The sequence below is a fragment of the Gymnogyps californianus genome, chromosome 6, assembly GCF_018139145.2.
Source record: "Gymnogyps californianus isolate 813 chromosome 6, ASM1813914v2, whole genome shotgun sequence".
In the NCBI taxonomy this organism is placed as follows: domain Eukaryota; kingdom Metazoa; phylum Chordata; class Aves; order Accipitriformes; family Cathartidae; genus Gymnogyps; species Gymnogyps californianus.
Window position 1 is genome coordinate 26,726,810 of NC_059476.1, and position 13,259 is coordinate 26,740,068.

Below are 13,259 nucleotides of genomic sequence, written 5' to 3' on the forward strand. Positions count from 1 at the left end.
ACACTAAATGCAAAGAGAAAAAATATTAAACAAACGGTATCATCAACTGCATCATCAGAGCAGCCCTTTGCATGGGAATGGCGTAAATGCCTTAAGGGGAAGCCATCTGTCTCCTCTGGTGAGCTTTGCAAATATGCTTCATTTGCAACAGTTGTGTCCATATCTTTTTTTCGATATCTGACCATTGTCAGTGGGCCACAGGTGGAAGGTAAATTTCCTCTGCACCACACTCTTATCATGAGGATGCAACACAGCATTATCAGAAGGAATGCTTCTGTATTTATGTACTTTCCTTCTAGCTGTATCTAAGAAAGAAGTAGCAAGGACTTTTCCTAACTTATGTTTGACATTAATATAGTGATACAGTCTTACAAAGATTTTTCAACAATAAAGACTTGTATAACCGAAGTCATCCTCTACAATAGTAGTTTCCCTAAGCCAGTTTTGCTATAACTGAATACTAAACATGTTCTTGACTTTCTCCATATAATCATACCATTCAAAACTTAACACAACATGATTTTTAAGTGTGCTTGCTCTTCTTCATTTTAATGATAGAATGCCACAGATACCTTAAGTCAGAAAAACAGGAAGTGGTAGATGTCAAAGATGTTAGCAGAACATATTTATTCCCACTGTAGGAAAAGTCACATGCTTTATAATAATAACAGAATAGATTCTACAAGCATGGCCATCTATCTAGAGGTCATGGAAGTCACTGCAGCACAGCAGAAAGTTTCTGAAGATAACTTTACAGTAGGTAACTCCTATGGCAGCAGCTATAAGCTGACTGAAACACCACAGAAACGGTGTAGATTAGACTACACTGAGATCCGGCTTACAAAAAGAAGGCTTTTAAAAATTAGCAATTTTCATTAAGATAAACATTTATTAATTGTATGTGTGATGTATACACTTAATTTTCTATTTCTCCACTTTCTGAGCTAAGAATTCAAATGCAAGGTTTTAAGTCCAATTAAGTCCAGTTCTCAGTATAGTTCATGTCATTCTTTTATGAAACATACCGTTTATCCTTTTCTTGATTTTAGCATGTACATCTACCTTATGCTCACATAATCCATCTCCGCAAGCAGTTTTTAAAACTGGTAAAATTGAGGAGAAAAAAAATACTATTTATGTTTGATTAGCCATACATTTCATGGGAGACTTAACAGAAAAGAAAGTTTAAGATTGGCATATATTAACACTAAAAGCAAGCTAATGGAGAAAGAATTAAAGTCAGCCACCTTTCTTCCCATATTACAATGTCATAGCTCATAATAAAGTAACTTCTTGGTCCTAGATATTGCCTCATACTGAGAAATCAGCATGTTCTTGTTTTTATTATTTTAGTTCAACCACTAATTTTTTTTTTTTTTTTTTTTTTTTACAAGACAAGATCCACTGAAATGACAGCAGTTTCACAAAACACAAGGTGGCTATCTTAAAGGTGTAGTAACAACCAGAAATGTTACAGCTATACTGCAGAATTGAATAGTCCAATGCTAAAGAAATATGTATGCTAAAAGAACTTTCTCTCCCACAGGACTGTGGGCAGAAGCCCACCTTTTGATCCAAAGCAAAAACCCTGCAAAACAATCCTTGGTATTGTCAATAATAAATAAATATTCAGAAAAAGAAAATTCATAAATGGAACTTAAACTGGCTGCAGTTACCATAGAAACCAGCAAGACTTACTCAACACTTCCTACTCTATTCCATTATCATTCAGTATCTCATGAACTCGAAGGGAGAAGCATTGTTCCTATTCCTATGGAAACCCTGGAAATAGCCCACATCATTGTCACAGGAGATTAAAGCAATCTAGAACACATCTCTTGGATTCATTTATGTGCCACCAAAGCCTATGAAAGATTAAAAATAACTAAACAGACAAAGTCCATTTCTCAATAGAGAGGAGCAGAATCCAAACTATTCCCTATGAACAGTAGGTAAGTAACAAAGATCAGCAAGCAGTTTATAATCTGTGAACAATTGCGATGAACAGATCTGTACAGTTACACTAACACACTGAAAGGTACGTTCTCAGCAGCTTTGTGTACTGTCTTTATACAAATACCCTAACGTGATAAGACTATGCCCTTTAATCATTATGACATTTCTCTTATTTGTTGACCAGGGTGAGGAAAGGGGAACTTTTATACAGACGTAAGAGTATATAATCTAAAATGCATAAACAATTCTTGTGACCTCGGAAGACCTAAAAAAAAAAATTAAAAAAAATTTGCTACACAGATTCAGAAATACACATACTGTTAAATAAACAAGATTCATGAATATTTTTGAATGACTATGTATTAAAGATGCTTCCCCATCTCTCCCTTCTGACTAGATGTCTCCTTTTTCTACTCTATTAATCTAAAGATGTAGAGTGAGTAAACTTTTGATCTAGCGATTAGAAGGTATGACTGCAAGCCTAAAAAATGCCCCCCAGAGCCAGTTCAGTTGTCTACCTAGCACAGAGACAAACCTCTAACCATGTTAATATGAGATGCTTTTTAGGAAGAACAGGAAAGAATAGTAACTTTCTGTAGTCCATTCCACTCATATAGTCTTTGGAATAGGTATTTTGGAGGATTACTCCTTCCCATGCTCTGTAATAGCTGTTTGGTATCTGTTGCCCATTTGTCCAATCCATTTTTTGAACTTGTTGACACTGTCTACACAGTCTCCCTTTATAAAAAAAATAATAATCTAGAAGTTCACTGATCCTCATATTAACAAAACCCCACTTTTAAAAATCTCTCTTAAGTTGATCTCTAACAACTTTCATAAGTCGCCCTTGTTTTTAGCATCTAGTTAATAACAGTTTGGCATAGATTGTCCACCAACTTCCTTTGTGAATGCTGACCATATCCCATAGCAGCCTTTTCTCCAAACTGAAAACTCCCAGCAATTTTTACCTTGTAAGGCAGCTGTTTCGCATCCTTATTGCTTTTGTTGCCTTTCCCTGTCATTTGTAAGATATAAAAATAAGGACTTCACACAGTACTCAAGATGTGGGTATATAAAGATTTTTTTAAGTAGAAAATTATGTCATCTGTCTTGTTCTTGATGATGCCCAGAGTCAGACAATTATTTCAGAGAACTATCCATGATCATGCCAAATATTTCCTTAGCTGTATCCACCAGTTCTGGCTTCAGAATCAAGTAAGTGTGGTTTAGATTTTTTTCCCCTTGATACATTGCCCTACTTTTATACACACTGAAGTTCATCTGCCACATACTTGCTACCATGGGTATGAGCGTGCTACTAATTTCTACACTTTGAGGTCATCATCAGCTCCTTTGTGTTTTACTTTCTTCATCCATAAAATAAAAAGTCATCTGCTTTAAGAGACAATTATATACTTAATTTATTAACAGCTACTTATTGTTCTGTCATCCTCAAGGACACGTAGAAAGGAAAATTAATGGCTAATGTGATTAGATAACTTACAATCATTATAATGTCTCTGAAATGTTTAGCAGTCCCAAACGGTCAGGTGAAATCTCATTTTTATGCTAGGAATTGGAAGCAGATTCAGTACTGAGTAGAAAAAAAAAGTACGCTCGCTCTCTCCTGAAACAGGATGACAGTAAACCTTATACTGAAACTTTAGTGTATCTTTTGAAATCTTTCAACCAGATCCTGAGAAACTTCCATTTTGCTTTAACTTTTGTGAACTATTTTACTTGCTTATGAAAACAAGTTTTGATATGGGTCTTGGTTCAACGCACATATTAAAAACAAACAAACAAAAAAACCCCAAACCACTGAGGACATGGAACATCCTGTGGTTCCTGCCTATGCAGCCAGACGTGGAGGCTGAGAAAGGCTTCCCCCTTCTCCTCTAGTTCAGAAACCTAGGGCACAATACAAGGGAAAATATGGCACTAGTTATTTTTGCCTAACTAGGGGAGTTTATAGGTCACATCAAACTTTCCTTAACTATCTAAGAAAAATTGTAATGTCATAACCAATAGACTGCAAAACAAATCCTGTTATCCAAGAATGCATGTGCTTCACTGCTGAAATACTAATGTCAGGTTTGGATTTGTAAAAGGCTTGAGATACGAGTATGAAAGACTAAATCATTGAAGAATACATTCAATTTCTATTGTCAAGTCAATTAATAAATTTTATTCTGAATTAAGTCCTATTCAGATTAACTGCATCCTAAAAACATCACAGGTGCTCAGAAAAAAAAAAAAAGTATGTTAATTCCACAAGAAGATTGGTTGCAAGATGTCTCCAGGATGACAGTGTCCCACAATGGAAAAAAAAAAGAAAGACCAAAACTTGCGAGAGCTTTGTTTATCCTTGAGAAAGCTTGTTAAACTCCATATTCAAATTCTGGGATGTTGCATACTCAAGGTTGCTCAAGGTTTCTCTTCCTGCTTTGCAAATGTAGTGAAATAGCTAATATTGTCAAGAACACTGTCAAAAAAATCTGTATGTATACACCAAATGTACCTGCCCTCTCCAAATTCGTATCTGTCAGGGATACCAAATTATCCTTTGAGCACCTATTCTCATTAAAGTCATGAGAGAACTGTTATTGCCTTCGGAAGTAGGGAGAAACCCCACATAATTTCTGTGCTGCTAAATTTCACTTTGGCTGCTAGGCAACTGTAACTTATTGCAAGACGTGGTGGGGTTTTTTTCCCCCTCAATGTTAAAAGAATTTGAGTCCTCTCCTTCAGAAAAAAAAAAAAAAAGCAGCAAGAGCAAAGCAAGCTGTGAAAATATCCCCAAAAAAACCCCCAAGCAGTATATAGCATACTTACATTTTTTCCAGGAAAATCTACTATAATTACTTATATATTTAAAAATCCACTCATTTTCCTTACTTGCATTTTTTCAAAACACTCCACCAGCTCTCAAGCAATTCACCTGAATACAAACTTAAAAAAAAAAAAAAAAAAACCAAAAAAACAACCAACCACCAGTACTTTTAATTCCATTGCTTCATGTATGGTTTTTTCCCCCTCTAGGGTACTCTTATTTAATATAATTTTTAATGAATCTCCTCTTTATGACATGCTTATGGACAAAACTTGTGTCTTATCTAAGTAAAAATAACTGACTTACACTTAAGAATGTTTGCTTGAGCAAGAGTATTGCAAATTAGTTACATTTCAGTACCAAATGTATTTATAATCAAACTGTGATCATTATAAACAAATTAGAAAACCTGAAGGCTTACATTTTTATAGTCACAGAAAGATGCCACTTATCTTTCCCTGAATGAGCAGTGAGGCCTTCTAGCATTTTTAACAGTTCTTCAGAAGTCCAGTCAGGGGTCTAAATCTTTCCATAGTAAACATTTAGTGCACTCTATTCACTGGATGGTCTTTGATTCAGACTTTTAATCACGTTCTAAAGTTTTGACCAATTTCTCAGAAACTGTAATGTGTAGACATTGCAGAATGGGACCCACTGCCAAACAGAGTCCCAAGTCCCAAGCTAGTCCGAAGTTTTATTACTAACCTCAAAACTTTGTTCTATCTTGCCAAAACATTTGTAAGACTTGCATTTTTCAACCTTTGAACATGTAGGACAGTTAGAGCAGGGGAAAAAAGAATGACTGCTGGATTTTTTGGATAGATGAAGAGAATGTAGCAACAATTATATATTCCAACCAAACTATGTTACAGAAAATTTCTATTTCGTTTTAAATGTATACTGGGGAACATACAGTCACTTTTTCATTTAAGAAAGTACCTTCTTATACCACTTCAGGTTTTTAAATGTAGTTAGTATTAAGAACATTAAGAAAGCAACCTAAATAATCTTCTAATTAAATAACTTAGTAATAAACAACTTAATATATTACTGCCACTAATTGCTGTCCCCTCTTCCCCCTCGCCCCCACAAGGGCTTTTCTTTTCCTCTTTCTTTCAACACTACCAATCTAAAAGACATTTTCATCACACAGTGATTAAAGAGCAAAGCCTTACACACTCCATTTTAACACAAATTTGCCTGTTTCTGACTGACTGTTTCCTTTAGGTACTGAGAGCGCCAAGGCAGTAGGCAAAACCACCACATGGCACTTCGCACAAGCTAAGTAAAGCTCATATCTCTGCTATGCGTTTACAGGTCACGTGTTAAAAATATAACAATTGGCTCCAGCATTTTATCTCCTGGATTTGCAATTGAAATAATGATTTTTCTTTCTTCGTCAGTTTAAAGGAGAGTCCACATTCAACTGTGCCCTAGATTGAACTGTGGTAACTTCAACAATATACATATGACGTTCTCTTGTATATCAAACACTTTACCTAATTAAGGAAGTCTTTTTCTTCTTACTCAAATGATTAAAAAAATTAATTTCAGGAAGCAAAATCAGTTCATAAACACCTTTAATTTCCTGCTTCTTCAGATTAATTATGAATGTGTCTGATTCTTCTTTGAGAAACCCACCTCAGGAACTTTTATCTGATACTTCCATCATCTACAGCATTATATGGCACTTCAAAGTAAATTAGTATTTCCCTGAATGGATTTTAAGTAAACTGTTACCTTTTATTGTTATTTATATTTATGCCACTCAACATCAACTGCAAACTGAACTGCATGAGTTCAATTAGCATGTTCTTAAATGATGTGCTTATGCAATTTAATATGGACACATTTTTAAACGGTATGTAAAATTCTCATCTACATTATTTAAGATCAAAATTCACATTTTCAAAGCTTGTGCCACCAAAAACATTAAGTTCCAGTCACGCTTTCAAAACCTAAAGAACGAGGAGAAAAGAATATTCTGACCACGCAACTGTAGGCACCATGCCTAGTCAGCTCAGTTTTCTGCACTACTTCAGAAAACAAAAAGGGTTTCTAACTGAAGGACATTCTGGATCACCCTCTACAAAGGTTTTCCTCCAAAGCCTGCCCTTCAGATGAAACTGGGTAGTGTGAATATTCCTCTGTGCATAAACTACTTCTGAAATGTCAAGTATAGAATTTAGCTCCTAAAGCAGTAAGAATTTCTAGTTCTATTTCAGTACTTGGTCTCTACAATATTCACATAAACTACTGAATCAATTGCAATATTTGCACAATCCCATGTACATGCCACTTTTACGTCTATTCTGTCTAATCTTGCGGTCGTTAACAGACAAGAATTACATGCTATGAGACACTCAGTTGACATAATGATAAAACAAGTGATGGTCAAATGTTTTGAAAATTTGGTTTAATTATTTAGCAAGTAAATTTCCCATTCTTATTTCTCACGTTGCTCCCCCAACAAAAACAAAAAAAAGGAGGGGAAAGAAAGAGGAGGGGAAAGAAAGAAAATTCTCTTTCTAACAAAATGAAAGCTACTCCTAGAAACTGAAAGAACAGAAGTCTGTTTCCTAATGGTTCTCTATTGGAATTAATACAAAAACACTCTGAGGAGCAGGGAACAGGGGCAACTCCTACCTCATGTAACCAAGAGCCAAGGATAAAAGTGGAGATATTAACAGGATATATTTGAGACACTGTCCTTTCCAATAAACCTGCTCTTAGATACTCACATGATGAGGGAGTAGCATACTAAGAAATGACACAAGGCAAGCATTTCGTATTGAAGAACCAGACATAATTGACCACTTCTGTGGAGCAACACATGAAACTGGCAGCACCAATTCTTCTGTGCTCCAAAAAAGTAAGAAAGAGTAGGTACCAACAATACCGAGTTTTACATAAGAGCACCAGTATGAGAAGCTTTTGTGCCAGGGAGACAGTTAATTCTGCCACTGTTCAGAATCACCTTGATAGAGAATGTATGAAAGTTTTTCTGTATACAGAGATTAATTTGCACAACACCCATATCTTTGGCTTCACCTAGTTAGCTCCAACATGTACATGTGAAAAATACTGCCAAAATTTAAATGACAAGCCTGGTTTTTTTCCACAACTCACAGCAAACACTGCCAGCAGGCCCAGACATCCATCACAAATAGGTTTTACAGAAAGTTTCAGATACTTAAAAAGGTTAATTTATTTTTATTTGAAACAGAACATTTAATTGAAGTCAAAAGCAAAATATTTCAAGGTTTGAGAAGGTTTTAATTTCCCCTCTTCTTTGTTTAGTCTTTAAATATAATTCTTCCTCTTTTATCAATGGAATGGGAGGGGAGGAGACTAAGAATATGGTTTTTTGGTTGGTTTTTTTTTTTTTGCTTTTATTTCAGTTACAGAACTCTTCCCTCCCCCACAACCACCAGTGAATTAAATGTTTTTAAGAAAACTAGTGTGGAGGGGAATCATCTCTTTCAAAGAATTCAGAGCCACTGTGTTTGTCAGGAATGGATTAAATCATTTCACTAACTGTCTCCAATGACCCAGATCACGAATAACAAGCAACATCCCTTACTTTCCAGTAGATGCACTGAAACACATGATTTGGAAAATTTTTTTCCAAAATAATTTTCAAACTAAAAGAAAAAAGTTGTTAAGTTTTCAACTAGTTCTACAGCTACAATGTTGAAGGCGGCCTTCTAGTCTGTATTTTATAGGTTGCCTACCGATTTGCATCTATTGTCTAAACAGAAATGTTTGATTTCACAAGAGAACTGGGCAAATGGTCCTATGTTGATGTAAATGTCCAATTTTGTACTATGACTGCATGGATGTGAAGCTGTGACCTTTAAAAATAAATTTTGTCCTGTATTTTCCAGACCGTTGGCCTTTATTTTCTTCACCTGTGGGTAGCCATGAAGTTTAAATATTAAAGTGGCAATTATAGGAGCAGCCACTATATAAATATTTGTTCCAACACTCACAAAGCACCTGGACAAACTAATCTGATAAATTAGGAAGTTGTTGTGTAAGGTTACTGGGGAAGAAATAAAAGCTAGACCAGACATGTCAAAGATATGGTGACAGACTCCAGTAGAGAGAGGTCCAAACAATATTCAGTTTTGGTTCCACAAACAGCACTTAACATTCCACTAAGATTCACTTTGGAGAAAGTGACTGACCAGGTAAGAATGAGAGTTTTTTTCCATGAGCAGAAAACACAAATAAGACACTGATGTGTGTTCACTTTGCTAACTTGTCTCCTTCACTTGTCAAATAAACCCAGGCAGCAGTTACACAACAGCCTTCAGATGATCATGCTGAACTGAAGATCAATTATAACTCTTTGCCCAAGTCCATTTTCAGTGGACCACTTTTAAAACTTTTTTTGTAAACATTGGATGTGTAAGATTGATTTTTAATTTAAACCCTCACAGTGTAAAAGTGTACTGTAATTTCTTTAGCTGCAGATATCTCATACAATTTTGATTTCATAGCACTGTAAAGCCACCAGTTCTTTCTTCTTCAGGGGGGAAAAAAAAAAGTAATTCCACACTGATTCAGAAATATAATAGCTGGCAGGAACAGGCTGTGTTAAGCCAGTAGGAATTCACGAGTGTCATAATATTTTCAAACAATATACTTTGATAAAAATATTGACTTGACTTAGCTACATCCTATATCTACAAATAAGGTGAATATTCTCTCTAGCACAAATGTTCATTGAAGCAGTTAACCTTTAGCAAATGTAACCATAAAGTAAAGTTTAAATGAACAATCAATGTTCATACTGGAAATGGTCCCCCAGAAATTACATCCTATCAATTCAAATCCTGAAACTGATGAGTGCTATATTAAAATAAATGCATCTTGTTTTCTAAACTGAACAAAATTAACTAACAGACTGCATACATCACTACTTATTTCTCAGATGGCTAGTCATATTGATGAGCCCAGATGCCTACAATACCTGCTGTTATACCTTGACAAGAATATAAATATACTCTCAGAAATAATCTGACCCAATGATGTTGGCCAGTTGTCCACAAAAAACTCTGGAAATAAGCTAGTCCCTTAAAAGATGCAATGGTAAACTGCAAGTACAAAAAAAATACCCCAAAAGAAATAAACAAAATCAAATGGAATTGAGTAAGTTCTCCCAGTATCTTGAACAAAAATACATAGTAAAATGTGTTTTATATTTTAGGTTTTAGTCTTGATTGTTGGTTTGTATTTGTGCTCACATATACCTCAGTAAAAACAACACAGGCCAATTTCAGATTGCATAGCTAGTAGCATAGGACTCTGGTTTTGGGTGATTTCTAGTCTTGATACTTAAATTGGAACAAGAAGCATGGCTCTAAGATTTGTCATTTTTAATGCTGAAGATGTCAGGAAAACATGCAAAAGACCAACATGCTGCTTTTCATAACATGACTAATATGTCAGTTTCACATGGAAGACATGTAGTGCTGCAAGCAGCAATGGAACATGCTTTCAAGCTATTGACAAAAGTCAGCATTTAACATAACCAAATAGGCAGAAGGTATTTTTAGGAAAAAATAATCAAAATAATATTATTGCAGAACTAAACAAGATAGTACAATGGAGCCACCTCAACTTTTCACTGTAAAAGACTTGATTGGGAAGTGCAATTTCTTTTCTTTTCCTTTCCTTCCCTCCTCCCGCCCAAATAATTACTCTATAGACCAGAACTGACTCACAGTAAAATATCTCTTGACCAAAGTAAACAATCAAGGACACAAATTCTGTTTTCAGTTTAATCCAAACTAGTTTCAAAGTCTCACTGGGATTCTCAAAAGTTTTAAAGGGGATTTAAATCACTTTAGCTGTTAGTTTATAAGTACATGCATTCTAACAAGGAAACTAATCAAAAAATCACACAGGAGACACCTTTTACTGCAGTGAACTCCACAGAAAACCCTTGGCAATTAAGTATGATTTGACAAGGCTATAAAATAATTATATTCAAATAAAGTGAAAACTGTAAAGTTTTTTCAGTGGAACTTTAAACCACATATTACCAATACCTGATTTGTGGCTCTATTTGACACATAACTGTTCACATGTTTGAAGGATTTCCTAAGTTAATAAAGAAAAAGATCAAGAGAACATAAAATCATTACTAGACTATTGAAAGTATCACAAATCCCATTGCATGGCCAATTCAAACTTGTCTTTGCTTTACGGTTCCGACCACTATCTACGTTTGTAACACTGCTTACTTTCCAAATTGGCTTCCATTTTTGCGAGCACAATTTTGCTTCCAGACGAAATAGGCCTATAGTTTTACCACATAATATGAAACTACTAAACTCAGTGTTTGTAGCACAGTTTAAAATCATGGTGCCAGAATACCGAAATAGGCTGGGGGGTGGGCTGGAAGACAGTTTTTCTTACTATCGCTGCTTCTCTCTTGCAGTGGGAATTGGTCCGCTATTTTACTTCAAAAGAGAAAATTGAGATTGACTCAGCGCTGATGCAATCAAAAATCCTCCACTAATGCTGGGACACAGTGTTTGTTAAAAAAAAGTTCTTTAAAATAAGAAAATAGAAAAACATAGAAAACTTACAAGTACTCTGCCAGTTAATGTCTGGGCAGATATCATGACTCCTGCCCAATCCTTCACAGAGGTCATCCATCCCACTTCTGCTGCCACATTCTCCTCTTTTTCATCTGTTGGTTTGCAGGCCCCATCTGCCTGTGTATCTCCACCACCATTGATCTTCTGGGCCTCCTGCAAAGTAAGTATTTGGGTTAGTTAATGTTTAGCAATTTGACAGTGAAAGTCAGCATACAGTTGTGGCTCAGAAATGCTACAAAAAAGCAAATCAGTCTTCCTGGATTCCTGCTACATGAAATTAAGCACTTACTTGGCCATATCTCTTTAGAAATAATAGAAATAGAAATGTTCTATGAGGTACCAGACTAACAACTAGATAATAATACTCTCCTTGACATTACATCTTAAAAACATATATATGGCATCTAATATGCTATATGTTCCTTCCCTATAAGCAGCATAATTGCCAAGAGCTATGTATGCAATTATAGAGCTACATATAAATGAGTTTGTCAGACATACACTGAAGGACCTTTTGATATATTAGTTCAAAACAATGTGTACTAGGTGTGAACATAATTTATGTACACTTTTAATTTACTATCACTAGAATTAATTATCTGAGTAAACCTTCACTGAGAAGCATGATGTAACAAAACAATAATTATGAAGTGTGAGGGGAACAAAATACACCATAGAGAATCTGCAGGGAGCTGCCATGCTATCAGTGAACCAGAGTTTCAATGAAAGCGTTTAATATACCACAGGAATTCTTCTGTCAGTAAGTGGCTCTCATAGAACGGAGAGCAAGAAATTAAAGAGGAGCCTCAGCTGCACTAAGCTGACTGATGAGTCACATGCACTGGAATTCATATCAGTCTCTTGCGGATGCTGCAGCAAGGATGTCGTGCTCTGTAACTGCCTGCTGTGTGCTACAGTCACAGATGCTGCACAAAAATCAAGGGAAATGATAGGAAAAGCCAGCCTGGATTGTACAGCGTTTAAAACATATCATATGCAAAGTATCAGGCTGTGCCATAAGCATGCCTTTGGTGACAGCATAATACTAATGACTTCCTGAATACTTGAAAAGTTATGCTAAACAAGCATAGGGGAGCCAGCAAAATTCAGTGCTGAGGCAAGCACTGAGCACTTGAACTGCCCCCATAGATCTACATCAGTGCTTCAAGCACTCTGCACAGACCAACAGCTTGAAATATCTTGTTTATAGATGACTTGCCTATAGGCCACTAAGCAGGAAATCAATTGCCATTAATCCCCTTTGGGATATTTGTTATACAAGCAAAGATGTTTGACGCCGGTTCAGTGATTATTACTACAGTAGGAATACTACACTATCACAGTCAAAATGCATAGCTGTGAGATAGCCTTGAGGACACAACTGGACATAAAGGTAAGGGCACTTCCTGAGAGCAGTATTGAACTAATAAAGCAGTTGCACTGAATCTGTCAGCAAAGGACAGCAGAGCAACACTAAAAATGTAACATGGAGACCAACAGTTGTTTTTAGAGAATCTCAGTATTGCAACTTAATTAGCTAATCAGATTCTTCTCTGTTAAGTCTCCCTCCCAAAATGCGGGCTCTATTTTCTTACTAGCAACCACAGCATAGTGCGTGATGTGTCTATATTGATAATAACAAATTATTCAGAGTTACAACAGTAATTCAGTACTTCCTAAGCAAATAACCAGAGAGAAGATAAAAGCTACTTTGTATTTGCATAACTGGACCTCATTCCCTGACAAATTTGGATACAGTGAATCAGATGTTTCGCACTCGGCATTGGAAGACGTATACTGCATTGCACACGCACAGAGCACAACCCACAGAAATGAGCTTATTGCTTAGGACAGTG

At 35.8% G+C, this 13,259-nt stretch overlaps 1 protein-coding gene across 12 annotated transcripts in view; it reads right to left on the minus strand.

Annotated features, from left to right (window-relative positions):
* Positions 1-13,259, minus strand: part of KCNMA1 (potassium calcium-activated channel subfamily M alpha 1) — a 520,079-nt gene that overhangs the window by 371,089 nt on the left and 135,731 nt on the right. For 11 of the 12 annotated variants that reach the window (XM_050898968.1, XM_050898969.1, XM_050898971.1 and 8 more), the window contains exon 2: positions 11,392-11,556. The exons of the other annotated variant lie outside the window; for it this stretch is intronic. In XM_050898968.1, coding sequence (XP_050754925.1) covers positions 11,392-11,556 — 165 coding nt within the window. The remainder of the gene's footprint in view (positions 1-11,391; positions 11,557-13,259) is intronic. 12 annotated transcript variants of the gene reach the window in all.